The 26,718-nt window shown below is 34.2% G+C and overlaps 1 protein-coding gene across 1 annotated transcript in view; it reads right to left on the bottom strand.

Annotated features, from left to right (window-relative positions):
* The window catches only part of LOC131035405 (serine/threonine-protein kinase VIK), a 322,138-nt gene that overhangs the window by 255,576 nt on the left and 39,844 nt on the right, over positions 1-26,718 (bottom strand). The window contains exons 3-4 of the mRNA XM_057967104.2: positions 24,666-24,746; positions 18,128-18,208 (exon numbers count right to left, since the gene is read on the bottom strand). Of these exons, the coding sequence (XP_057823087.2) occupies positions 18,128-18,208; positions 24,666-24,746 (162 nt within the window). The remainder of the gene's footprint in view (positions 1-18,127; positions 18,209-24,665; positions 24,747-26,718) is intronic.

The raw sequence follows: 26,718 nt of genomic DNA, 5'->3' as shown, positions 1-26,718 counted from the left end.
GCTATATATACCCTCATTTCTTTTCATTTTGCAACTAGAACTAGAAACTAGAGATTAGATGTCAGTATTAGTGATTAGGGATTAGCCATTTGACAAAAACAAGTATTTTGTAGCAAGATTGAGCTTTGAAGAAGGAATTTCAAACAATTGTTGTTCATGATGGCTTTGAGATCAATAAAATATTGAAGTTATGGTGTTTTATTGCAATTCTTGTGGTTATCTTCATGGTTGTTCGTTTTCTTGAATCATTCTCAATCAAGATAGTGTCTTAATTTGAAGGACAAAGTGTTGGACTTGATCGTCGGTGAGGTTCACTTTCCAAACCACTAGCTTCTTGCTGATTGTAGGAACGCCTTGCGTGGTCAACTGGATCAACTTGAATCACTTAAACTTTCAATCATTGTTGTATCTTGGACATGTGCCTTCGTGGTAGTGTTTATGATCCTTGATGAATTGAAAAATCATTTGTTACCTTAGAAGATCGCATCAATTTCAATTGAGTTGTTACTTTATGGCAATATTGAAGTTGGTAGAATCTTGCCAAGTCTCGTCCACATTGAGTCATTCTTAGGATTAGATTAGACTTTATCTCTTGCAAGCCCTACTCTTTTGATTTTTTTTTGAGAGCTTGTTAGTATTAGGAAACCCTGTTCCTGCAGTTTGGATTTGGCGTAAGACCCCTTGATGAAACAGCAATCACAACAACCACTGGTGCTTGTCCACACGTAGAGACCCTACTTAAAAGAACATTGAAGTCACCCTAACTGATCCTTCTTGCGATATCTTCAGCAGTTAGAGATTTTATTCAAGAGAGGATAAGGTACCCTTGGGTATTTTATTCTGTGTATGATTGTGTACAAAATACACGTCAACACTACCCCATTTTGTTGAGGATTATAAGGTATTGTTAACTCCCTCTTAATCCCTGAATTTTTACAAAACTCTTTAAATAATTTTGATGTGTATTCCCCCCCATTATCAGTTCTTAGAGTTTTAATTTTATTTCCTGAGTAGTTCTCTGTTAGTGATTTGAATTCTTTAAACCTATTAAGGATCTCTTATGATTCTTTATATTTCATAAAGTAGATCCAAGTCTTCCTAGAGTAGTCATCAACAAATATTACATAATACAAAAACCCCCCCAAAGAAGGTACAGACATGGGTCCACATACATCAGAATGAACTAACTCTAAAATTTTACTTCTTTTCCTAGTACTATTTTGAAAAGAGCCCTTAGCATTTTTACCTAGGGCACATCCTTTGCATGTCCCTGAATGATATTGCTTTAACTTAGGTAGACCTGTGACAAAGTCTCCCATTGATGATAAAGCTCTAAAATTCAGGTGGCCTAGTCTTCTATGCCAAACTTCATTAGCATTTGTAGTTTCATGGATTAGGACTAAGTTGGGCTCTGTGCATAGCTCATACAAGTAGCCTTGTCTTTGGCCAATAGTTTTAGCTTTCTTGATGGATGAATTCTTTGGCCAAGCCAACACTCTGTAGTCCATGAAGGTCACTCTGTATCCATTGTCCTCCAGTGCTGATATTGAGACTAGGTTTCTCTTGATGTCTGGAACATATAGTACTCCTTTAAGTTGTAAAGATACACCTGACTTTAGTTTGATGGTGCAGGTTCCAACTCCTTTGACTAGATGTGTAGAGTCATCTCCGATAGTTACTTCCTCATCATTTTCCTCTTTCATAGAGTCTAGCACTTCTCTGAATCCTGTAATGTGTCTGGATGAGCCACTGTTGATCACCCAGGAGTTAACTTTGTTTGATGCTTGGTTTGTGAGTGTTGAATACATACTTCTCGGGGTCCTCTTCCCTTTTGGATTTTCCTATTTTGGCAAATGTGACTTGTTGCTTAGCTCTTTCTGGACATTTGGCAACATAGTGCCCAAATTTGTCACATCTGTAACATTGAATCTGAGAAAGGTCCTTCTTGAAGGTGTTCTTGCCGTGACGACCCTTTCTCTTTCTAAATTGTTTATGCTTGCTTTTCTTGTTTGAGTTTGTATTTAGAACTTGGAGATCATCTATATTCTTTTGCTTGATCCCTTTCTTATTTTGCCTTGATTCCTCTTGGAGACAGTTAGCCTTTAGCCTATCGAATTTTGGAAATTCATCCCTTGCACTGATGCCTTGGACGAATGTTTCCCATATGCTGGGCAACCCATCTAGAGCAATGAGTGTTAATTCTTTGCTTTGGATCTCATATCCAAGGGTTGCTAGTTCATCCCTTAGGGCTGATATTCACATGAAGTAGGCATTGACTGATTCTCCTTTGATCATAGCTATGTGATTTATTTCTCTTTTTAAAGCCAAGGTTCTACTGGCATTAGATATCTCAAATGCATCTTCAAGTGCTTTGAACATGTTGTAGGCTATTTCATGTTTCCTTATGATGGGCATAATCTTATTTCTCACCCCATCAACTATGATTTTGATGGCCTTTTCATTTCCCTCTCTCCAAGTTGTTTTGTTAGGTTCAGTCTCAGGTTCTGCAGTTTCAGTTTTTACAAATGATTCGACTTTATTTTCTTTTAGAATCATCTGAATTTTGAACTTTCATGCTGAGAAGTCATCACCTCCTCCGAGTCTATCTTCAAATTTGATAGCGCTAGCCATTAGAAGAATTGTGATGTTGAATATAAGCTTGTTTTGAATTTTCCACAAAATTGAACAACCTCAGCTTCGATTTAACTATAGCTTTGATACCATGTAAATGATGTTCAATTCTCAATTCAATATGCAAGATATATTCTAGTTTATATTTTCTTGATCTATGTATTATATATTTATATGATAAATCTAATTATCTTCTTTTGTATGGCAGGTGAGAGAAGCATTTATTGATTTCGATGTCCTTCTCACAAATATCGATTGATATATATATGCAAGAGGGGAGGATAAAGCAATGCCTTGACCGGTCATGTCTTTTAGAAATGACCGATCAAGACATTACTTGATCGCACCCTTTGACTTATAATTACCGATCGATGTATACATTAATCAACAACCCGATACAAATCGGGGTCTACGTAACTTATCATTTGACACAAATTGGTGTCTACGTAACTTGTTATTTAACACCAATCGGTGTCTACGTAACTTGTTAACCAATACTAATTGGTGATCGCTTAAGTGATACCAAGCGGTGTATGCTTTGCGACCCAAAAGCAATCAGTTAATCCCGATAACCATCATTAGTTTACTGTCAATAAATTAACCGATATAAATCGGGATACTTGGTTAGCCCGATAATAATCGGTGATCACAGTTATAATGCAAACCGATATTAATCGGTATACTATGCTATGATAGTTTGAACATTGCTCGAACTAAGTAGATTGAACATATACAAATGAAGAATGATCATCAAATGAAATAGCTTGAAGTTTTTCCTAATAGTTTATCGATAGGATAAATGATTGAATGAGAGACTTCATTTATCTCTCATTCAATCATTTATCTTACCGAAGCTATCATGCATTAACAAAAATCACTTTAATTAAATAATAATTAATTAAATATTAGTTGCCAAAAATAACTTTAGACAACATAATAAATTAATTAGTTAATTATTTAATTTCACTTGCTTGCAATAAATGAGACATTACAATCCTTATTTCTTCAATGGCAAAAAATTTGGCATCAAATCTCAAAGAGGTCCCTTAGTAGTTAACACCTATAGCAAGATCATGGGATCTTCAATCTTTTCACCAAGTCCTCAGATGGTGTTGGCAATTTCATCCACACGAAAGAGATAAGATGCAACATATTCTTCATTTTTCATCTTCAAGCTTTCTAATTGTCTTCTATGGCTTTGGAGCTTGGCCTTCTTAACTTTGTCATTGCTTTCATATATGCTCTTAAGTTTGTCCCAAATTTCTTTTGCTGAATCACAATGCATTACATTGACAAACTCCAATTCGGATAGAACACACAAAATAGCATTCATGGCCTTTCCATTGTTTTCACTCACCTTCTTTCCAGCGAGATCCATCAATGGAGTTGATGGAGCTACATAACCATTCACCACTGATTGCCAAGTATGAAAACCAAGAGCCATTCAATAAGCCTGCATCCTTATGCTCCAAAATGCATAGTTTGTTCGATCAAAATGGAGCTCTATTTGAAGAGAAACCTTCTTGACTCACCATGTGTGCTTTCGAGATCTCCCTTCTAGCATTTTGACTATTCTTGAAGGAACTCGCTCTAATGCCAATTGATGAGCACACACACTTATACTAAGGGGTGGGTGAAACAGTGTAAGATAAATTTTTACTTATTTAAATCCAACAACTATGAAAAAAGCAATCATGCGATCTACCAACTAAGAGACACAAGATTTACATGGAAACCGTTTTAGGAGAAAACCATGGAGAAAAGACTGCTTCGATCTTCTGTCCAAATCTCGCCAAAATAAATTTCTCTTTACAAAACTGTGTGGGCACCAACCCACTGGAGACACCAATCCCCACCACTAAGCACCAACTTAGCAAGTGACACCAATCTCTTCTATTGAGAGGTGCCAACCTCCAAAACTTTGCCTTCTAGAATATAGCTTCTTCAATGAGTGACCTTCATGAAATATGCTTCAAATCTGCTCCAAAAATCTGATTATAAGTCCTTCAAATCTGATCCATAATTCTGATTAAAACTTCTTCAAATCTGCTCCATAAATCTGCTGATAAATATTTTTTATGGTCTAAAACTCTGCTAATATATCGAAGGATATTGCATCAATTTCTTGCTTTTCATATCTCACTCTCACCTTGTTTTATACCTCACCAATATACCCCCTCTCCCAAAAGAGGTAACTCCTCCAAAGTGAGTTATCCATCTAAGAGGAGTTGGCCAAGAGGAGTTGGCCCAACTAAAAGCAATAAATTTAGTTTTAATGCCCCCAAGAGGGGTGATTACATAAGCATGGTCGACCAGCTCAGAAGGCCCTCCAAAATAATAAATTTTATTTTTTACTTTCATAGGATGTCAGTGCCAAAATCCACGAGGGGTGATCAGCAATATGGGAACCAAAAAAATAGCATTAAACAACCATGAAGATCAGCCAAGGTTGCACATAAATTATCTTATAATCAAGGCAAAATATTAACTGTAATGATCCTTTTTTGACTGCAGCCATATGATGGCAGTGTAATGTCCCACCCTCTCTAAAACACTGAAATTTCTGAACAGTAGGAGAAGAACACCTGCTTGTTCTTGAATTAAATTAATAATACTATATGTCTTTTCTTTGAATGTGATCTTTCAGAGCTAGACGGAAGTTGCAGAAGATGTAGTTGTTTTTTGTTTTAAGTTTTTGAAAGAAAGGAAACAAATGCCTTCTTCTAAGAACAAAGAGTAGTTTAAAAAATGATTTGAAATCGCATTTAAGTTCAATACTTATATCAGTATTCTATTGCAAATGAATACATCAATCTCTTGATAATAGTTCTATTACAAACAAGTGAAGTCCATTAATGCACTACTAACAAACCCGGTGGTTTGAGGAGGAGAAATTGAACTCTTTGATGAAACACACAGCGAAGCAGCTCACTCAGAAAAGAGGTGCTTACTCAGAAAATTAGCTCACAGAAATCAGAAATCTGATCCTTTCCACTCCAGATTGTTGTCACAAGGTAGTCCATTGGGGGCAATGGTGTTGCAGTACTTAGACGGTAGTTATCCCTTGACTTGAGATTGTTTATGAACTCCAAAATCTTCAGTCAATACAGCCTGATATAAGTCTGATTTGATGGTTTTCAGACCCTTTTTAACTGCTGCAATCCTTGTGGACTGTACTGCTGTGTTGGAGATGAGAGTATGATGAGGGACAGACACCAAGGGAAATGTTTGTGACAAAGATAACCACCAAAAGAGTTATAAAGGAGGTTGGCTTGCCAAGTAGCCACCTCACTACAACCACTATAAAAAACTCTTCAACTGATCCAAGAAGCTCTTCAAAACTATTGCCAGGTCTTCACACAACTTGTTCTCATATGCCAATACAACCCTTGTGCAAAGATGATCCAAAAACATATTTTCCAAGCCTTCCAATCTAGAAAGTATGGCCACACACACAAGCAAGTAGGAGGCTTCAGATTTGCTACAAAACTTATTCAACTTTGATGCTCAATGGAAACCCCTGAATATGGAGTTTCTCCTCACACCCTTGGCTGGTCTCTCACAGCTGTAGATGTGCAAAACAATGGAGGTTTCCGTCTCCAAAGTTCTCAAAACCCTAAGGTTGATAAGCTCTACAATGGGGCAGAAATAATTATCAGCAAAAACATGAATCAGAAATGAGTCTCCAATGACCTTTAAAAACTTTTCCTCAAGTTGGCCTAATTAGGGTTGAAACCCTAACACCTCAATCAAATTTAATGAATTAAATAATAGTTACTTTATCCTCATAACAATTCTCCCACTTAGGACGTACGCTTTATGTTATATGTTTTCTCCACTTATATCAACCTTTTATCTCTCTTCCCCATTCACTATCCCACTAAGAATAGGTACATAGGAAAGGTGAAACTTATTATTCTAAATATGGTTTAAGTGACCCAAGAAGAGATTATGAAATTCTATGCATCAACTTAAATATCTCTTTTTAATTTGTTCTTTTCTCTCTCCTCATGGGTACTTGGGAAGAAGGCACGTCACTCTCTTTCTAGGATTTGTCACTTTCTGATGATGTTTAATGTAGTTTCAAGCTAGCATCCTGAAGATGACACAATCAAGAACTGGCTCAATCCCAAACTACTCTGAGATGGTACCTGAATCCTGGGGAAAACACCATCATAAATGTCCTCTACCCATCTCATTAGTCTATGAGGACTCGTTGATAGACTAACTTTTGATCACTAATCCTAGCTAGAAAGAGGGGACATTAAAAGCAGAGAGATCGTGTTCTTTTTGACATAAATGACAACAATATTTCCAATAGAATCTATATCAAACCAAAAAGTGTTAATGCATTAGTAGCTTCTGCAAGATAAGATTTTCCTCTCTCATTAATCTCCTCTGTTTTGATTTATTCGTCTATGCTATTAGATTATCTAAACTGAATATGTTTATCAGACTGTAACCTTGATTTTGATTATGATATTGATAATGGATATGGATTAGATCGACGACCTGCTTAACTATGTTAAGCTCGATCTAAATGCTATCGGGCTGATAACCCGATAGCATATTAATGTCGATTCATTTATGAATTGGCATTAATATACTATCGGGGTATTAACAAGATAGCATATAATGCTATTAGTTAGTGTTATTGTTATTATAACATAATCTGCTTTGACACCGATTCATTATCGGGTGTGCTTATATCATAATATGTCTTGACACCAATTCATCATCGGGTGTGTTTATATCGAACTATTAACATATGCAAATGATACCGAACTGTTATCATAAACACCGAAGTGAATCGGTGGACAGTCACGACCAAGTGAATCTTGGTCGGACATGTCTAAAAGACATGTCCGATCAAGGTGCCACTTGATCGTCGCTGCCTTGATATATATACAACATTCAAAAGAAAAGGAATGACATTGAAATCGATACATGTTCATTCCTCAGACCTGCAGAAAAGAAATAAGATAATATTATTGTCATAGAAATAATACCAAAATGCAAATACACTATCTACCATATAACTTGTCCATTAAATTGGAAATTGCAATAACTGTTATCACTTGAACCTGCACCCCTGTTTGCTAAGCTATCAACTCAGCAAGCTTGTGACACATGGGAACTCTCCTAGGCCTGCAGGTTGCCTAAAAATTGGAGTGAACCTCCAGAGTAAGCTGGTTCTTTTCAAATTTTGTACCTAAACTAACAGCTTCTTCAAGGAAAAGAGTAAGGAGGAGAACATGTAAAACTGAAATCTAAATCTAAGGTGATTTGCACCAGATGATATGTTGAAATCCAACTAAGCAAAAGATACACAGTATAACAGTGATAATAAACCTCTTTTACACTAACCAACAACCCATGATCTTTGCATCAATACTTCATAAGAAGGCTGGATAATCACAGTCCTGAGAGGAAAAACCCCTTTTCACAACCTAAGACTAGTAATTACTAAAAAACACCGCTTATGACCTGCAAGAACATATATGTTTATGTATAAGGCATCAACAGAAAGTGCAATTTTAAGGGGGGCAAAAAGCCAACCACAAAGAACTGACTAACTCCAAAGACACAATAACAGAAAAGATGAGGAGTAGAGAGGTAAGCCAAGCTATTATCCCTGCCAAACAGGTATCACCAAGCTTTATAATTCCTGAAAATGTGTTACAAAAACATTCCTTCCTGCAGAGAGAATTTAGAAATTACAGTCTGCTAAAAAGATGAATGAAGAAGAACCCCATCAAAAATGAAGGCTTCTAGTATATATGCTTTTTTCCAAGGTAGTCAAAAAGACTCCACCTCCTCTTCTTAGGTCGAGCAGACTCAAAAAACCCACTTTCTTGGCCCCAAACATGCCTGAAAAGGAAAGTACTTGAGCCAAAAAGTCAAGCCACCCATCTGCAATCATAAAACCCCTTAAATGCATCATAAATGACTCTGAAATATCCCTGACAGGCCTGCAAGCCTTCATAAATGCAAAAATATCTCTCCCTGACCTCCTGATAAATGAAAATAAATATCTGTTAAAGTGATTTTTAAAAAATATCATTACCTAATTGAATATTTGTTTGATTTTATTTTTTATATATTTAAAGTAAAGGTTTTAATAACATAAAAACAATAAAATTATTTTATTTAAAGTGATAAATAAAATAAATCACTTTAATAAGATAATTTTATTATCTTTATTTATTAAATAATAAATGTAATAAAAAAAATATATTTTATTAAAGTGTTTTATTTTACACTTTAGTAAATAATTTCCCTTATTATATTTATTACATTTTTACAATAAATATATATAAAAAAAAAGGAAAAAACACATGTTTAATTAGTACTGATATTTTTTATTTTTTTTTAATACTTTAAAAAATGCATTTATTTACATTTATTAAAAGACATATTTCTTAAGTGATTTAAAATCACTTAATAAGATATTTGGAAATAAAATATTAAGTGATTTTAAATCACTTAAGAAGTAATGCAAATGTTACATTAAATCGCTCCCCCCCACCTTAGGTATTTCACGGGGAGAAAGAGAGAGGAAATTAAAAAGAACAAAGGCGAAATGAAAACCTAAAGTCTTCATTCCTCACTTCATTCAAAATTTTGGAAACTTCACTTGGAAGCTCTACTGGGCGCCGCTAGGGTTTGAACTGGGCATGAAAGGAGGAAAAAATTAGTCGCTTGCTGTTGCTAGGCGCTGAAATGAGTGCTGGACCTGTGGGGCGCTTGCAACCTAATCTCCCTTTTGTGTATTTGTTGATTCTGGGCACATTTTGGGGAGCCGCCGTGGAGATTTTCCTGTATTTTCTGGGCGTGGCCTTTTTGATGTCTTCATTCCCCTTGGCAAACTCTGTCATGAGGTAGCCGCCATGAGGGTTCGAGCGAGAATGAAGGGCATTTCGAGTTTTTGAAAACAAACACTCAGGCCGCCACGAACGTGCCACATTTTGAAGGCTTTTTCGAACTTCTGGAAGCGGCTTTCTGATTTCAATAAATACTAGGCATTTCATCTTTATTTTCTGCTGTAGCGTAGTCTTCTTGCTGGGCGATTTTCAGGTCTCCATGGGTTTTTAGAAGGAATTGCAGGTACCTTCGCTATTAATGGCTGCCACTGCTTACCCCCTTTTGCTTTTTGCTGTTCTGGTTCTGATTTTCTGAGCATAATTCCAAAAATAGTGGTTTTAATCTCCACATATTTCATTCTTCATAACATGCCAATGAAACCCCTTAAGATTTTTCTTAAAAAAAATGTGGAAAACATATTGTTGTGTATATCTCTGAATGACTGTTTTTAGGAGATTTTCACTCTGTTTCCATTTTTCAATTTGATCTTTCTCAATTCTGAAAATGACTTTCTGAGCATAATTCCTTTCGAAATAATGGTTTAATCAGATTTTTTTTTTTTTAAAAAACTAAAAAGATGTGAAAACCATATTGCTGTGTGCATCTCTGAATGACTGTTTGGACTGAAAATGGGGGAAAAAACATTATAAACCCTCCTTTTGTCATCTGCCATTATGCTGTGCGTTAAAATATGTATTTTATGAAAACTGTAGCTGCATATATCAACAAAATACTCTTGAATCTGAATATCATTTGCAAGGACGTAACTGTCTTGGAATTGTTGAAATGTCTGATCAATAATGCCTCTTCCAGTTTATCATAAAAATTTTCAGGCTCGATGCATAAAATGTCCTCTTAATGATCATTTGTAAATATTTGCACATCTTGTTCATGCTCCTTGCATGCATCTTCTCTTATACCCCTTGGAAAAAGCATATTAATGTTGTTTGAAGATCCGTGCACTTGCTGTCATGGAAGATATGTAGTTGCAAATAATCAGATAGAGATGCACCTCGAATAATTCATTCATTTCATGTGACATCTACTTAGCTGTTAGCTTGATGTTTTGATGGCTGCTGCTACCTTTGTTTTGAATATAACAGCAACCTGATCATTTACTGCTCTTCCGCATCGAAGTCTTTAACATAAGGTTATAAAAAGCACACTTCCTTGCTTTGCAACAGTCATTGCTCCCCAAGCATCCCACTGTCTTTGACTCTGTCATCATCTCTACAAAACTGTCTTGACTATCCCCTGTACTCCTTATAAAGTGACTGCACCGTATTTGCAAGGGTTTGTATGTATCAACAACAACAACATTTGCTTGATAAGATTTCACTATCTTTACATACATCTTCTAAGACATGTGACCTGTGGCATGAATGATTGTTGTCCATACTGACTTTGATTCTTGTCTGTATCATTTTCTAAAATATGACTGCATGCCTTCCATAATTGTGTTTAATGGTATCTTGCATTGTGTTAGAAAATCTCTTCGTTATGATTCTGAAAATGCATTGTATTCCTTACTATTCGCTGCCCACTGAGTCTGAAAAACTGAATGTTGCATTTTCTATACTTAGTCCATAAATACCTTGTCCATAAATACCTTGTCCACGTCCTTTAAAAAGGACAGTCTTAGCATGCATATTGGCTGATCATGTGATTGCATACTTGCGTTTTGTTACACTTTTTTCATCACCAGCTCTGATATAACTTAATTATATGAGGCCTTGCTATTGTTTCACATGAGCTGGGCTCAACCCTTGTGGGAGCCTCATTCATCCCCACTCATTTTTGTGAATTTCATGACCAGCAAGCTGTCCCTTTTCCTAATCCTGCACATGAAGCAAACATGCTAGCAAAAATATGCATATGCATGGTGATTTTCCTTTGATCTGATATTTGCCCTTCGAGATGATCTGCGATGCTAGTTATATGCATCTGATGCATGTAGGGATTATATATATATATATATATATATATATATATGCGTGCATTAGTACACATGTTAGGAATGTAGTCAGCCATTGCTTAGAACAAACTGTTCTAACGCATTGCATATTTTAACTCTTTTGCAGATACCAGAAAGAAAGCAGATACGGACCAGGGTGAAGCAGCAAGACAAAGGCAGCGTCGAGTCTACTTCAACTGTTCCAATCATTTAGGCAATGACTGGTTCCATTCTCAACATGCCTTCTTCATTTTTTGTACTTGTGTATACATATCTGTATATTTCTTTTCTGCACTTGATGCATGTAGCTAGTCTCACGGCTCTTTGTGTGGGACGCACGTTTGAATATTAATAAAATACTTCTCCTTTTGATGAGATGTCTCTTTCTTTTGTTGTTACAGACTAGAAGTATTTAAAAATACCATCTTTAGCTCATTCCTTAGTGCAGTTGGAAACACAAAAATAGAGAAGTAGTACACACTTGTTTCATTTTGTAAAACTAGCATATCTTAACCTATTTTTCAGCTAGAAGCGAAAAATAGGTAACAATAACATTTACAAAAAGTATTGTACTTATCACAAGGAACTTGGTCAAATTGATGGTGTAATGTCTCCAATTGGACAACTCTAGGAAATGGATGATTTATCAAACATGTGCAAGTTGAAACAATGATCAAATGATCAGTGTAGATGCCAAACCCTAGCTAAATAGCAAAAATGCAATATTGCACATCCTTCTAAATAAAACCTTGTAATGTCCAGTTTTAGGATCTTCCTTATTTGCAAAATTTTATTGAGATGATGATCTGATGTAGACTACAATATAATGTTCAAAGATACTCAGTAATGAAATCAGATATAATCTTGACATATAAAGTCTGAATATAAATGTATATTTGTATGCCGAATGGATATGTAAAGGATGATGTCTTGGATCTTAATTCAAGAACGTTACTGTGCCTGAAATGTCTTTAGTTACATGCAATGTAATCTCAAGTTCTGATCTGCGATCAGAATTCTACTGGCTGTTTCTGATGTCTTCTTTTGGCTTCTGCAATCTAGATGCTGTGTCTGATAATTCTGCTTTTAACTCCTGCATATTTACCTTGTAATGGGACGGGTAGATACCCCCCTCTTACTTGGTTGTCAAAGGCTCAAGTGAGCACTTCAGATTGGGTGCAATAATAGTATATAATCTTCACACGCCTTTCATATGATTTTCGCATATCATTTATATCTTCATATTTCTCTCAAGAGACACCATGCTTCTGAAGAGATACACCTTCCTCAAAAGGGGCACCCTTTACAAACAAATGTGTTTGTATTAAAATATGCCTTTCATATAATTGTGGTGACTAAGGAGAGAGTCAACCCACAAAAATATATAATGATTGTTTGCTAATAAACCTCAAGCAATGAATTCACACCCTTTGCTTAACCTTGATTGCTGACATTTGGTGATTATTATTTGTAAAGACAAATCGCCACCCTTTTCTGTATACTAATTACTATTTTAGTAATCATCTTTTAATCTATGTAATTGCTGTTTACTTGTGTTCTTTATAATCACTGTCTGTCTATGAAATAAATGTTTACTTTGACATTTTAATTATGGTTGCTGTTCTTAATGAATGGTTCACTGCACCTTTTGAGAAATAGTCACTGCCTTTTAGTTAACACTTGATCGCTATCCTTTTCTTTGTATGCAAACCTTTCTCTCCAAAACCTCATTGCAGATGTAATATATTACTGTTGTTAATAATAAATGCACTCTTAACAAATGATATCAATTACTGTTTTCATCTTTTATCTTCCTTGGAGAATCAACTACTTTGAAGAGTTGACCATATAAGAAATCAACTATTCAATTATCCATTTAGTCGCTGTTCATTATATAATTGGCTAATGAATCATTTGTAATATAATCTCCCCCATGTTGCTGCACACATACTTGAACATCATAAATGCCTTCGACCTAAGTGCACCCTCCTTACGATAGAATCCCAATATTAACATAACTTTAACTGCACCATTTGCTTTTCAAATACTAATTGCTTCCTTTGTTGTTTGCTTACATAAATGAATCGCTGCCTTTTGTTATGTCTATTACAATAAGTTGCTTCTAACATAACTAATTTCTCTTGTTTGATTGCCATCTTGTATAAAACCATGTTCCCAATTTCAGAAATGATGATTCAATATCCTTCTACCTTTAATGTTTTCAAACACACATATAAGTTGTCAATGTAATGTCCCTTGTATTTTAGTAGCAATAGTGGCCTTTGGCCTTTAAGCGATAGGGTTATTACAAAGTTACAAACATACACTTCCAAACAGAAAATTCAAACCCTTATAATGCTGGTATACATCCTCAAATGCAGCATTAACAACAGATTCCAATTGTATGTGCCAAATATATATCAAATATGAATACTAATTCATGACTGATTTGCTATGGACAGCTATACTATCATTCACCAATGTTTATATTAAACACTTACACACTGAAATTAACCGAATATAAACATAGAATTAGATGAGTTGCTGGATAAATTATGCCAATAGCAATAAATATGGAAACACCAACCTAGAAACCCCAGAACTGATTTTTATTTGTAACAGCCAATTTTAATCAATAATAATGTATGCAAAAGCAGCAACAAACCTTAGTAAATTACCCATATTACATCTACCAATGATCTAAAGATGACTTCCAATCAGCCAGTAAAATATGTGTGATTTTCTTGCAAATATTAATCAATCCAAGCCTCCGCAAGCAGAAATCTTTAGTAAATCATTGTAGTGAAACTGCAGCAACAATGTAGTTGCAACATATAAACTTGAAAACTTGACCAAAAATATTGATTTGATGATATGTGTAATGTCCCCTTTCTAGGTGACAGGAGAAGAGTAGTGGGATGGTCTATTATTTGGATCTCGTAGGCTGACAGTGGTGGATAGAGACTCATGCCGGGTATTCAGTATCCGGAGTTGGCATTTCAAACAGTTTGAGGGCCATTGGGAGCAGTTCCTTGATTTTAGGGAGATTCCCTATTTTTTAGGAGGTTGTGGCAGTTCCCATATTGGAAGTTCCACGGGACCATGTCATGGTTTCAATTTCAGGGAGTTTGGGTGTGTTTCTGAAAGATCCCTGATGGATCCCCTTGCTGATCTGCTGTAGTTTTTAAATTAATAAACTATATTTTCCTGTGTTTCCTTTAATGGTTTTAGAGAATAGACAGAAGTTGCAGAAGGTTTGTTTATTTTTGTGTTTTTGATAGTTTTTCAGCAAGTAATAATTGAAGAACAAGTACATGAAAAGAGTACTGGAAATAAATGTTCATACACAACCAAATCAGAATCGTACCAAGCAAATTTCTGATTATTTAAATCAAATAATTATACAGATAGTGATTCCAAACAATTCCAGGAAGATTACAATAACAATGATTCCAACCTGGATAAAGAGTGAATACTACAATCAAGAATGAAGCTGCTGCAAATGTCCAACACTCTTACATAGCTCCACGTGGTAAGAGAAATGGCTGCAAGGTACAGCCGTACGACTGTTAGGTGATGCCAAGCTGGAAACCCCAACCTCCATGCTGAACCCTAACTCTGTCCACTAAATCCTCCAGAAATATGTCGTACCAACTCCAAGGCACTGAAACTGAATGCTAGAACCAATAACCACTGTGCTGGGGGCTACGTCCCAGACTGGCAAGACCCTGGGGTTTTCGTCCCAGATGCTGAATCGCTCTCCAGAGCAAATTCTCCAAATCAAAGATGAAAATGTGTAAACGATGCATGATAATTAGGTTACCATCTCCTTATAACTCCTCCCCTCTAGCTCGAACCCTAAAAGTGTATGAAAAGTGCGCTTAGGCTTATAAAGTCTTATTTCTCATTTTTAGTCACCAAGTATAGAGAAAACGCCACTTTTTTTAATATAAAAGAATTCCGTTCATCAAAAGGGTCCCTGACAAATGGGAAACATTTAGAAAAGTTCAAGACCTTTCCAACGAGCTATAACACATGGGCATATGCATCCAGATGAAGCCAAATACCCCTTATTACTCCAAAATGGCTATAAACATAGCATTATTTAATTAATTAAACGCTAACTTAGAAAATATTTAAATATATTAAAAATATAACCCAAATAGCTGCAGAAGGCTCAAATGACTCCAAAAGCCTGAAACGGAACCTGCCACCTGTTTGTGACTGGAAATCATGGATCCACTGGCAATCTTATCCCTAAAATCTAGGGATGCTCCTAGAAACTAGGAAACATACCCAAATCTTCTGAAACTGAAACCAAGGAATAGTCTCGTGGAAACCCAACCCTGGATACTGTCATAACCTCCTAAATAGTAGGAATAGCCTCCACAAAAGTAGGAACTGCCTCCTAAAATTAAGGAACTGCTCCAAACTGGTCTACTACTGCCAGAACACCAAATCCCAAACACTGAATATCCTCACTAAGTCTCTATCCACCACTGTCAGCCTACAAGACCCCATAATAAGCTGACTCACATGTCTCTGCTAGACAGAGCTAAAGAGGGGACATGACAGTTTCCTAGTTTCTAGGAGCATCCCTAGATTTTAGGGATGGGACTGCCAGTTAGCTCAGCTTTTCCGGCATCGGTCACAGATAGGTGACAAAGTTATATTCATGATTGTTTGGTCATTTTGGGCTATTATTGGATATCTGGAGATATTTTAATATATTTAAATATTTCCTAAGTTAGCGATTAAATAAATTAAAATAAGGTTATGTATTTAGTCATTTCGGAGTAATAAGGGGTTTATGGCTTCATCTAGGTTGATATGCCTATGTGTTATAGCTCGTTGGAAAGGTCTTGAACTTTGCTACATGATTCTCACCTTCCGGAGTCTTTATGGATGCCTGAAGCTATTTATTTGCAATTTAGTGTTATTTTCCTATAGTTGACGCCATAATTAGAAAATAACACTCTTTTCATAATGCGCCAACTTTACTCCCTTTTAGGGTTTGTCTTGGAAAGGAAAGGAGATATAAGGAGATGAAGACCAAATTGTTCATTATTATCTTTTTACACAATCAAACTTTTTTTTGCGAATTAGCTCTAAGTGGGCGATTCTTCATCTGGGACACAAACCCCAAGATCTAGACTGGTTGGGATGTAGCCCTCAGCAGTTATTGGCATTGTTGACAGAGATTGAGTACGCCATTCTTCATTGTGGATTCAAGTTGCAGAGTAAGGGTTTCAACATGGTAGATTGATTCCTCAGCTTGGGCGTGATCCTTGCAGCCTTAGGGCCGCCATTTGCAGCAGGTACATCCCATGTGTAATGTAAGGAATGCATGAATTCAGCCTTAGAGGTATTCTTGATTCGTGATCACTATTCACCTTTCAGTTTGGCATCATTAGTGGATGTAAGTTCCTTGGATCTGCATTGGAATTATTATTTGGTTTTACAAATCAAAAATATGTCTAGTACAACTTGTAGCAATTCTAAATTTGGCTGTATGCTCTTATTTATTTTCAGTCTCCTTTCATGTTTATTGTTCATTATTCATTACTTGTTTGAAAACTATCAAAAAACACAAAAAGAAACAAACCTTCTGCAACTTCTGTCTATTCTCTAAAACCATCAAAGGAATCACAGGAAGATATAGTTTATTAATTTAAAAACTACAGCAGATCAACAAGGGGATCCATCAGGGATCTTTCAATATGGTATAATTCTCTTGCAAATATGCAGTGAACAACAGCAATCAATAAGCCCAAATGCAATCCTTGAGTAGAATCACCTCAAACGATGAGTCCAATTATGGAAACCAAGAGGACTTTTATCCTTTGGATCTCTAACACCAAATATTTTTGTCCTTGAATGCTTCGATCTCCAAAATGGAAGGAATAATGAAATGACAAAACTATATACTTTGATGTGAACCTTGACCTCTCTTTTATAGACAGCTACTTTGGGCCGTCTATTTTATTTCATTTTTTATTTAATTTATTTTTCCCTCCAAATATTTAAAATTAGTTCTAAATTATATCCAAAGGCACATTTGAATAAAATGTTAAAAACACTTATTTTAAACATTGCATCAGACCTATAATAATATTAAAGTTGTCCTTTTTAAAAATAGACTAGTTAGGCCCAATTTAAAATATTATTAATTATTTTAGTTTGAACATAGCATAATGGACCTAAATTTATTATCACAATTCATAGCTCCCGCAACCTACAACTAGTCCTTTTGACCAAATGCATTGCTATTAGAAATGTAGGCAAGTTCTCAAAGTAACCACTTTGTTTTAGATATTGTGAAAAAAGAGAGACCCCTCATTTACCATCTATGTTACTACCATAAATTCTTAAGTATGAATGTTGATTGGATTGACAATCAAAAAACCCAAAATAAAGATGCTACTAGAATTGGGGGCACAATAATGAGATTTTCATCCAACCAAATCATCTTAGGGATGTTGGATGGTATATGAAAATTATATTACGGATTTCAAATACCATTTCAATATAGAACCAATAGTTCCATGTATCAAAATACTGTGTGACTTAATCATATTATGGATTTCAAATACCATTTCAATATTGAATCAATAGTTCCATGTATCAAAATACTTTTTTCACCATTAAAACATAACTCATTTTATTCTTGTATAGTACCTGAAGCATTGTGCATTTTTCTGTATAATCTATCTCAGTGTGATCAATCTCATACCCTGAATTTGATTCAAGCCGAGGACTCTATTACAAATCAAGAAAAGTTATGTTAGAAAGTAAAACTTATCTTTGCTTGGAACATAAAAATAAAAGTAAGCACATGGAAGGAACAAAACTAGTTGGTATTTTAACTTCTTGTTTCCTAAGATACAAAGAGTAACTAATTACTAAAAAGAAACATGTCCCCAATACCTCAGTTGTGCTATGCATGAACATAAAGCATAGGAAATGCCCTATTATACTAATAAATAAAAAAGGTTCTTCAACTTACAAAAATACAACAGTTAAAAAATGCAAGAACATTAGTTCTGAGCTAAATTTGGAAAACGAAATGATTTTCTCATAATGCACATCAATATACTATTTTCCTCTATTATATCATTCAAAAAAAAATTAAAACATATACAAAAAAAAAGTGCAATCAATTTGGATCCTCAAAGAAACTTTTGAAAATCATTCACGATTTTTGAGTTTACTAGCTTGTCTTCTCAAAAGTCATATCTTGCAAATATAAATGAGAAAAACACTAACATTAAAGTAACAGCAGCTAGAAATATCAAGTAATCCTTGCTAAAATTCTAGTTTCCTCATTTGCACAACAAAAATAACTAAGCTACTTGTTATGTTGCAAACATACACGCCCCATTGCAAATGGGGGCCCCCCACTTTTTTGTTTCCTAGCTTAGTCGTCCTAGCTAGGCAATAATCGTAGTTTTTAAACTAAGTTTGTAAGAGAGGTGTGTCCTGTCGATCCGGGTTGTGTGTGATTGAGTGATCTTTGGAATGTCTCAAGGGTTTAACGTCTTGTCCTTGGTGTTCAATCTAGTCAAGGATTTGTGTTTCAAGCACGGAATCTATGAACAAATGTCAGGATGTAGAATTGAGGTCAAATTGCTAAAAGTTTTGAAAATTTGCAAGATGTTGTCATCGAGCAAGAAAAGTTGTCAATTTGCAAAAATGCGGTCAAAAGATGAAAATTCTTGCAAATGTTGTCAAAATTGTCAAAAAATTGCAAGAAAATACAAAATGTTGTCAAAGTTGTAAAATCTTGTTGAAATTGTAAAAAATTGTTGTCAGGTCAATTGCTTGGAGTTTTGAATTTTTGAAGTGATAAGTGTGGAAGAGATGGAAAATTGACATAGACAAGGAAAATTCCTTGTCAAGGTCATATTTTCCGACCTTGATAGGAAGGGAATGAAGAGCACATGGTTATACTAAGAGGGGGTGGTGAATCAGTATAACAACAAATTTCACCAACTTAAACTTTTTCAACTTCAATTACATGTATATAACTTATCTTATAAACAAATTCATTGCTGATCAACATTCACATGTAATATAACTATTATGAACAAAATAGAACACAAGATATATACGTGGAAACCCTTACAGGAGAAAACCACGGTAAATCAATGCTTTTATATATTTCTTCTTTTACAATATTCCGTAGGCACCAACCCCTAACTCTGTTTGTGAGCACCAACCCACTGGAAGCACCAACTCCCACTTTTGAATTTGTGAGCACCAACCCACTAGAAGCACCAACTCCCCAATCCAGAATTAGTGAGCACCAACCCACTTCATATAAATCTGAATTGCCACCTTGACAATGTTGCTTTCTCAATTGATGATGGACACTTAATTCCTTTCTTCAAACTGCTATGATGAACATTACTAACCAGTCATATAAACCTGGCCACACTTTCCTCATAAATCAGTGATACAAATCAGTTTATAAACCTTTCACAGATCTATCTATAATCTGCCCATTGAGTGATCATACATCTATCTGTAATCTGCTTTAATTCTGCTTCATAAACCTGCTTGGATTTGCTTCACAAATCTGCTATAGTCTGAAACTGGGTCTTTCACAATCTTCTCATAACTCTATACCTGATCTTTCTTTAAACCTTCAACATTAAGCATTTATCATCTTTATACGAATTCACAATTTATTTCCACAGCATATACACAAATTTATTCTTTTTACAAATTCTGTATCATCTTCTACATCCCTGATTTTATCTTTTTAATATTTAAACCCAGCACACAACTCTATCTGGAGTATACTTTCAGAATTATACTTTCCTTTTTATGCCACACACCTTTTCTAAGTTCTGATATGAAAAATTGCAATAATCTAATTACCGATTCTTCTTATAATCAGTTACAAACTTCTCATAATCTTGTCTTCAATTCTGATATAACTATCTCATTGTTCACCCTCTCTGAATCTGAAGTATAATTATGTTTACTTCATTTCTATTATTTTTCTTTCTATTTCTGCTGCGTATTCTTCTCTTCTTTCCTGAACTATCTGAAATATAATTTCAGAATTATCTCATTTCACACACTCTTCACATAATATTCTTTTATTTTATTTTTCACACCATATACATCTTAAAGTTCTTTTCTATCTAAATTATATTTTCAGAATCACTCTCATGCAATTTTTTTACAGAAGACTGAATTATATAGTCTGTCTTATTTTCAAAAGACGTGACTATTCATTTGTCTCCTTACATGAAAGGTCACATATCTTTTGACAAACCAATTAACAAATATTTGTTACAACTATGATGAATCGATTCATTAGTTATATCTTTATTCGAACTGATGTCTTTATAAATTAATTCTTTTAAGTATATGATTTTATTCAGATATCCTTCGATATTGTTATTATTAACGTAGTTGGGCTTCGTAGTAGCCACCTCCTCACTTGCGTTGACAGTAGTCAATGTTTGGCGTTGTCTCTCGTGAATCTTCTACCTGCCACCACATTCCATTGTCCCGTCATATTTTAACATTCTGTAATACGTAGAATGACTATGTATTTTCTGATTACCATCGTTTCATCTTCATAAAATACTGTAGACGTATAAATTTGACCACTTTCCTAAATAAATATTTAATATTTATTTTAACCCCATTCCTCCCTTTTTTATTTATTTTATATTAATATTTATTTATTTTATTCCCCTTTCTCCCTTTTTAATTAAATTTACATTTAATTAAATTGATCCTTGCAAATAAATAAATCTAATTTATTTATTAAATCCCCCACTTGTATTTATGCAAGTGCATCTATTTTAGTTGAAATAAAGTAAATTTATTTTAATTAAAATCATTTTCCCTCATCCACTTGCATTTTCCTACATCTCCCACTTGCCTTCTAAGCATTCTTCTAGAACCCATCTAATCTTAATCAATTAGCCTTAATCCCTCTTATCCTATCATTTCCCTAAGTTTGAGGAGGTCACTTCTCAAATTTGGAAGAAAATCTTCTAAATGCATTAAAGGCTTTATTTCCTTCAACAAGCTAACTTGTTGAGTTCCCCCAAATTTGAAAGGACTCTTACAAATTCGTCCCCAAAATCTTCATAACCATTAATGGTTAACTCAACCTTCTTGCATGGTTAGAGACTTTCCTCTAACTTAACCATCCTTTTGACTCAAGGGTCTCATCAAGCATTCATGGCTTTAACCTTGGTTATCCTATTAACCCTTGCACAAGAGTTTACCCCTTGGGTAAAAGCTTTATCCATTGGATAAACCTAACCTAACCTTAACCCTTACCTCCTAGGGTAACCTTCATGTCTTCTCAGGCATTTAATGCTTCTTGCATCTCCTCTCAAGCAACCTCTTGTTGACAACTGTCACCATTCCATTGGTGAAAATTGTAAACATGGATTGATTAACTTTCAATCCTAGCCCTTGTTAAGATTATTCAATCTTAACCATCTATTGCCCTATTTTCCCTATAAATAGAGCCCTCATTCCTCATTTTCATATAATCCAAATTTCATGCATCTACATTATAGTCTAATTTACTAAGCATTTTAGCCTATCTTTGTTAAAACATCATCATAAACATTTAAAAGCATTTCATTTTCATATCAATAGTATATCCATGCTAGTATATCATGATTAGGATAATTTAGCAATATCTTTATCATATCATTATCTTCATACTAGCTTAATCATCATAGTTTTAATAGCATATATATCTTAGAATGCATTTATGCATATAGATCAAATATCACTCGTTCTTGGAGTTGTCATTCCTAAGTAACTTGCTCAATGATCTGAGAGCAAAACATTGACTTTAGGGATCCTGTGAGATAGAAAACAATGGGACACCCCTTGGGAAGTTGAACTAATTCAATTAGTTCATATACTTGCACCAAAAGTCTCATTGGTGTGTGGGTCTTTTAGATTCGATTTGTTCGTTTTCATCACCGCATTTTCCCGCATACAAATACGTTCCATCTTTATTTCCACGTTCTCATAATATAACTCTATATAGTGTGTATTTGTTGCTGACAGTGTTAGAATGGATTCTGGAAATGTTTTGTTCCTGCTGTATCGTCTGTTTACTATGTTTGTATGACAAATATTCTTTAACCACGTACCATATCATCCTACGGGTGGCAAGGAGTGTTGACCAATGTCAATAATGACTCATCAATTAATGGATATCTTCCCTTGCACCTTTCCATAATTTATAATGTTTATTTTATATTTTTGATTGCCACGTATTCATCTTTATTTCAAACTGAATGAATTAACCACTATCTTATAACAACTCTTATACGTGGGATTATTTTGTCTTTTAGTGGGGCTGTATTATAAGGAGGTGGGCCCCATAAATCTTGTCTTGTAGTGGGGAATTTTGGCATAAGGAGGTGGGCCCCAAAACAAATTATTGGAATTTGCTACTCTTCTTAACATTAATTGCTGCACCTAATAGACCACCTTTTCTATTTATAATATTTCTTATTTGTCTGTAACTGCTGCTTAAGGTTTATTGTTTATATAATTAATATAAACAATTCCAATGTCTGTATATATACATATATTTGCTATCTCTATATATATGCTGCTGCCTTAAGAGTATGTATAACTGAGTCTGTCTTTACTATGACACACCTGTATATATATACTGCAGTCTGGATCATTAATGTAACCTGTATATGCTGACTTTATGTATACAGATTAATACTCTGTCATACGGGCTCTGTATATATATATATATATATACTGTAGATGTATATATTAGCATGTGTTACCATCTTCTGTAGATGTATATTATATATTAAGCTGTAGTATATGTATTCATAATCACTGCATCATCACTGTATTGAGACATAATGTAAGCATAGTAAATGTAAAACATAGTGATCCAATATGTTCATCAATCTCCATGAATCAGCAAATCCATTTGACATCAATGACAATATTTCCATCAGGGAATAATTAAAAAATAAATTAAAAATTTCCTTGAAAATTTTTAAATAAATTTCCTTGTGAAGAAATACAAATTCAAAAATTAAATTGTGAATTTTTTTGATAAAATTTCCAATTTCCATTTAATAATTTTTTCCAAGGTAATTTCAAGCTCAAAAATTGTCTCTGTCATTGAATTTACACCTTAAATGTGAGGAAGCAATCTTAGGAAATTGCACATCCAACAAAAATGAAGGGAAGCAATCCTAAGCAAATTCATTTCAGCCTCAAACAAACGGAAGCGATTTTTGATAATTTCATTTCCGCTTCAAATAGAAGGAAGTGATTAGAGGTAACACCTCAAAGGGAAGGAAGCGCTTAGCATTTTACACTTCCACATCAACCTTTTGCGCTCAACTCTTCCCCCTTAACACCTAGCTCTCACTCCTTGATTGCCTATCCTAGGCGCTAGTATAGGTCTTACGCAAATCGACCCCATTTTGAGTAATATTTAGCCTTCTAAGGGGGTTGAAATTCCGATATAAGTGAGCAAGTCAGCTGAGTTTAAATTCAAAGTTTTGAATTATAGGATGCAAGTTGGCCAGCTAGGGAGGAGTAAAATTCGGAAGTTGGGAGAAGTGTATTTAAACAAGGCAAATTTGATAATTTTAGCACCACTCATCCAATTCGCATTAGGAGCTCAGAAATTCGCAGCAGACCCTAACTAGGGCAGAAATTTACAGGTAATAAGGGCAGAAAATTCACCTAAAAGAAGACCTAGGACTGATCAAATCCTAATCAGCAGAGCAAGAAATTAAAATCAGATATAAGCGAATTGGATGAAGTGTGAAATGGAGGAGCCTAATCCTATATTTATATCCCACTAAGGAATACCAAAAGCTACAAACTTGGACCTGCCGACCTAGAGGAAATGAGGTCGAAAACCTTCAAAAAATCGCTGCTCTAAAGTAAATTTCTGGTCTGACCTACATGACATGAGATGATGATTTACATACATACTAAATTAAAACAGATAAACCTACAATCTTTCATAACCATATATAAAAGATTTAAATTATTTTGAATAAGATAAATGACAATCCAAAATCCAGAGAATCTAAATGAATTAGGATTTCACATATTGTCTAAATTTAATAATTTAAATCTACAAAAACAATGCAGAAAATGTCCAATTTGTACTGAGTACCATCTACAAAATATCCATTTTATCTAGTTAAAAGCAAAGATGAATTACATCACAGTCGCATTCGCCTCCATAAGCCTCAAGAATCTTGCATATATCTTTGCGATCATAATGTCTAGCATCTGCTAAAGGCTTTACCAACAAAGTAAACAAAGTCAGTACATGAAAATGGCTTCATAGTACTAAATCTGAACTGTATTTCAGAAACAAACATTATTTATTATCAATTTGCAATAAAGGCATGCTTCCAAAGCAAAAAAGTTAATAGAGATCTTCAAATATTGAAAAAGGTGGTAGCAACTGTGAAATATTACAAATATTGAGATGTGACAAAAGCTTAAATAAAGCTATAGCATGATGTTTACCTGATCTGAAACTTGATTATGTTGTATAAAAAATTATTTGTTGTCAAAAATCATTTCTGTGTGAAAGCTAAAACCAAATTGTCATTTTTCAATCAAATCAAATTATTGTGTCAAAATCCAAAATAATGTATTATAGACCATATGATTTGTCCACCAATAGTAATTAATTAATTTTTTATGATTATTAATTTAATTAATTATTATTGATATATATATAAATATTTTTAATTGAAATTATAAATTATAAACTGTATTATTAAATTCCAAAAATAAAAAATATTTTTAATAATTTATTATTGAAATTATTGAAATTAAAAGAGTCAAACAAAAGAGAACATAAGTAGCGGCGGCTTCATTTGATAAAGGTTTTACTCCTTTTAAAATGCAGCCAAGTAAAAACTTCAGAAATTCAGCAGTCAATAAAAACGAGCCACCACGGAGGACAGAAAAAGGACAAATCTCTGTCCAAGTGAGCAAATTCAAAACAAATGATGTCAGGCTGACGAGTCAGCAGCAACAAAACAAGGAGAAGAGTGGGTTTTTCAAATAGATGAATATTTGTATCAAGTACAATGCTTGGAAAAAAATGCATTTAGTCTATTGGACATCGTTAAAATAATTCATTCATTCATAAAACATAGTTTTTTATGTTATTTTTTGACAGTTTTAGAAAAGAGGAACTGATTTTTTAAACATTTGAATATTATTATAAAATGCAATCCATGAAAATACATTTGAATGTTTTAATAAAGTACAATCCATGTAAAAAAATATATTTTTTATTAAACATAATTTTTTTTTTTAATAAGATGTATACTACTTTTTAATTAGAAAGATAACAATACACTATTGACAATTTTTAAAATATATGGATGAGACAAAAATCCCACTAGGACAGGCACAAGTTTCATAATTAGAAATATGCAACAGAGCAAGTTTCATAAGGTTTTGTTCTCTTTTAAAAAATACAACAAAAGTGCTGATGCATGTTTTGTGACACTCGCCAACACATAATAAAATATCAAGTATTCTATCCCCACTTGAACAAGGAAACCCCAAATGCTAAACAATGTGATCAATTAAGGCTACCCTAAGGTTTACAAATATAATGTTGCAATGGTGAACTTGAAATAAAAGACAAGGCATAAGGTTAGAGATATCTAAGCTACACCTAAGGACAATGATGATAATAGGTAGTGCTTTAGATAGACGGATTCCTTATGGAACTACTTTCTACTTCTAAGGTAGTGAAAGATTTCATATTGTAAACATTCATCCAAATACCCAATGTTGGTGTATCCAAATGAATATCCACAATCGAAATATTGCCAAATAAGGTTCATACTAACCATACACTACAATTTGCAATCAACAAACTACAAATGGTATGAACTATGAACCAAGGAATTCATCAAATATCTTCACATTTCTCCATCAAAATCAATGAACTTCAACTAAAACTTGAGAAGTAGAAACCATGCAAAATGCTGAAACAACACACAAAGATCCACCATATCTTCAATGAAAATTATGTATTTACTCCATCATAGTCTTGGCAACAATCTCTAATCTCCTCCTACTACTACTTCTAACTATTTCTAGCTTTTAACTATTGCTCTGTTAACCTTTACAAATGAAAAGGCCAAGCCTTATATAGACTTTGAGTTACAAAATGAAGGGCCTGGATTGATTCTAAATCAATGGCCAAGATAATTCAATAAAACCCTAAGGTGAGGTAG

The sequence above is a fragment of the Cryptomeria japonica genome, chromosome 2, assembly GCF_030272615.1.
Source record: "Cryptomeria japonica chromosome 2, Sugi_1.0, whole genome shotgun sequence".
Lineage (NCBI taxonomy): Eukaryota > Viridiplantae > Streptophyta > Pinopsida > Cupressales > Cupressaceae > Cryptomeria > Cryptomeria japonica.
The sequence above is the reverse complement of the archived record's forward strand: the minus strand, read 5'-3'. Positions and strand labels throughout refer to the sequence as shown.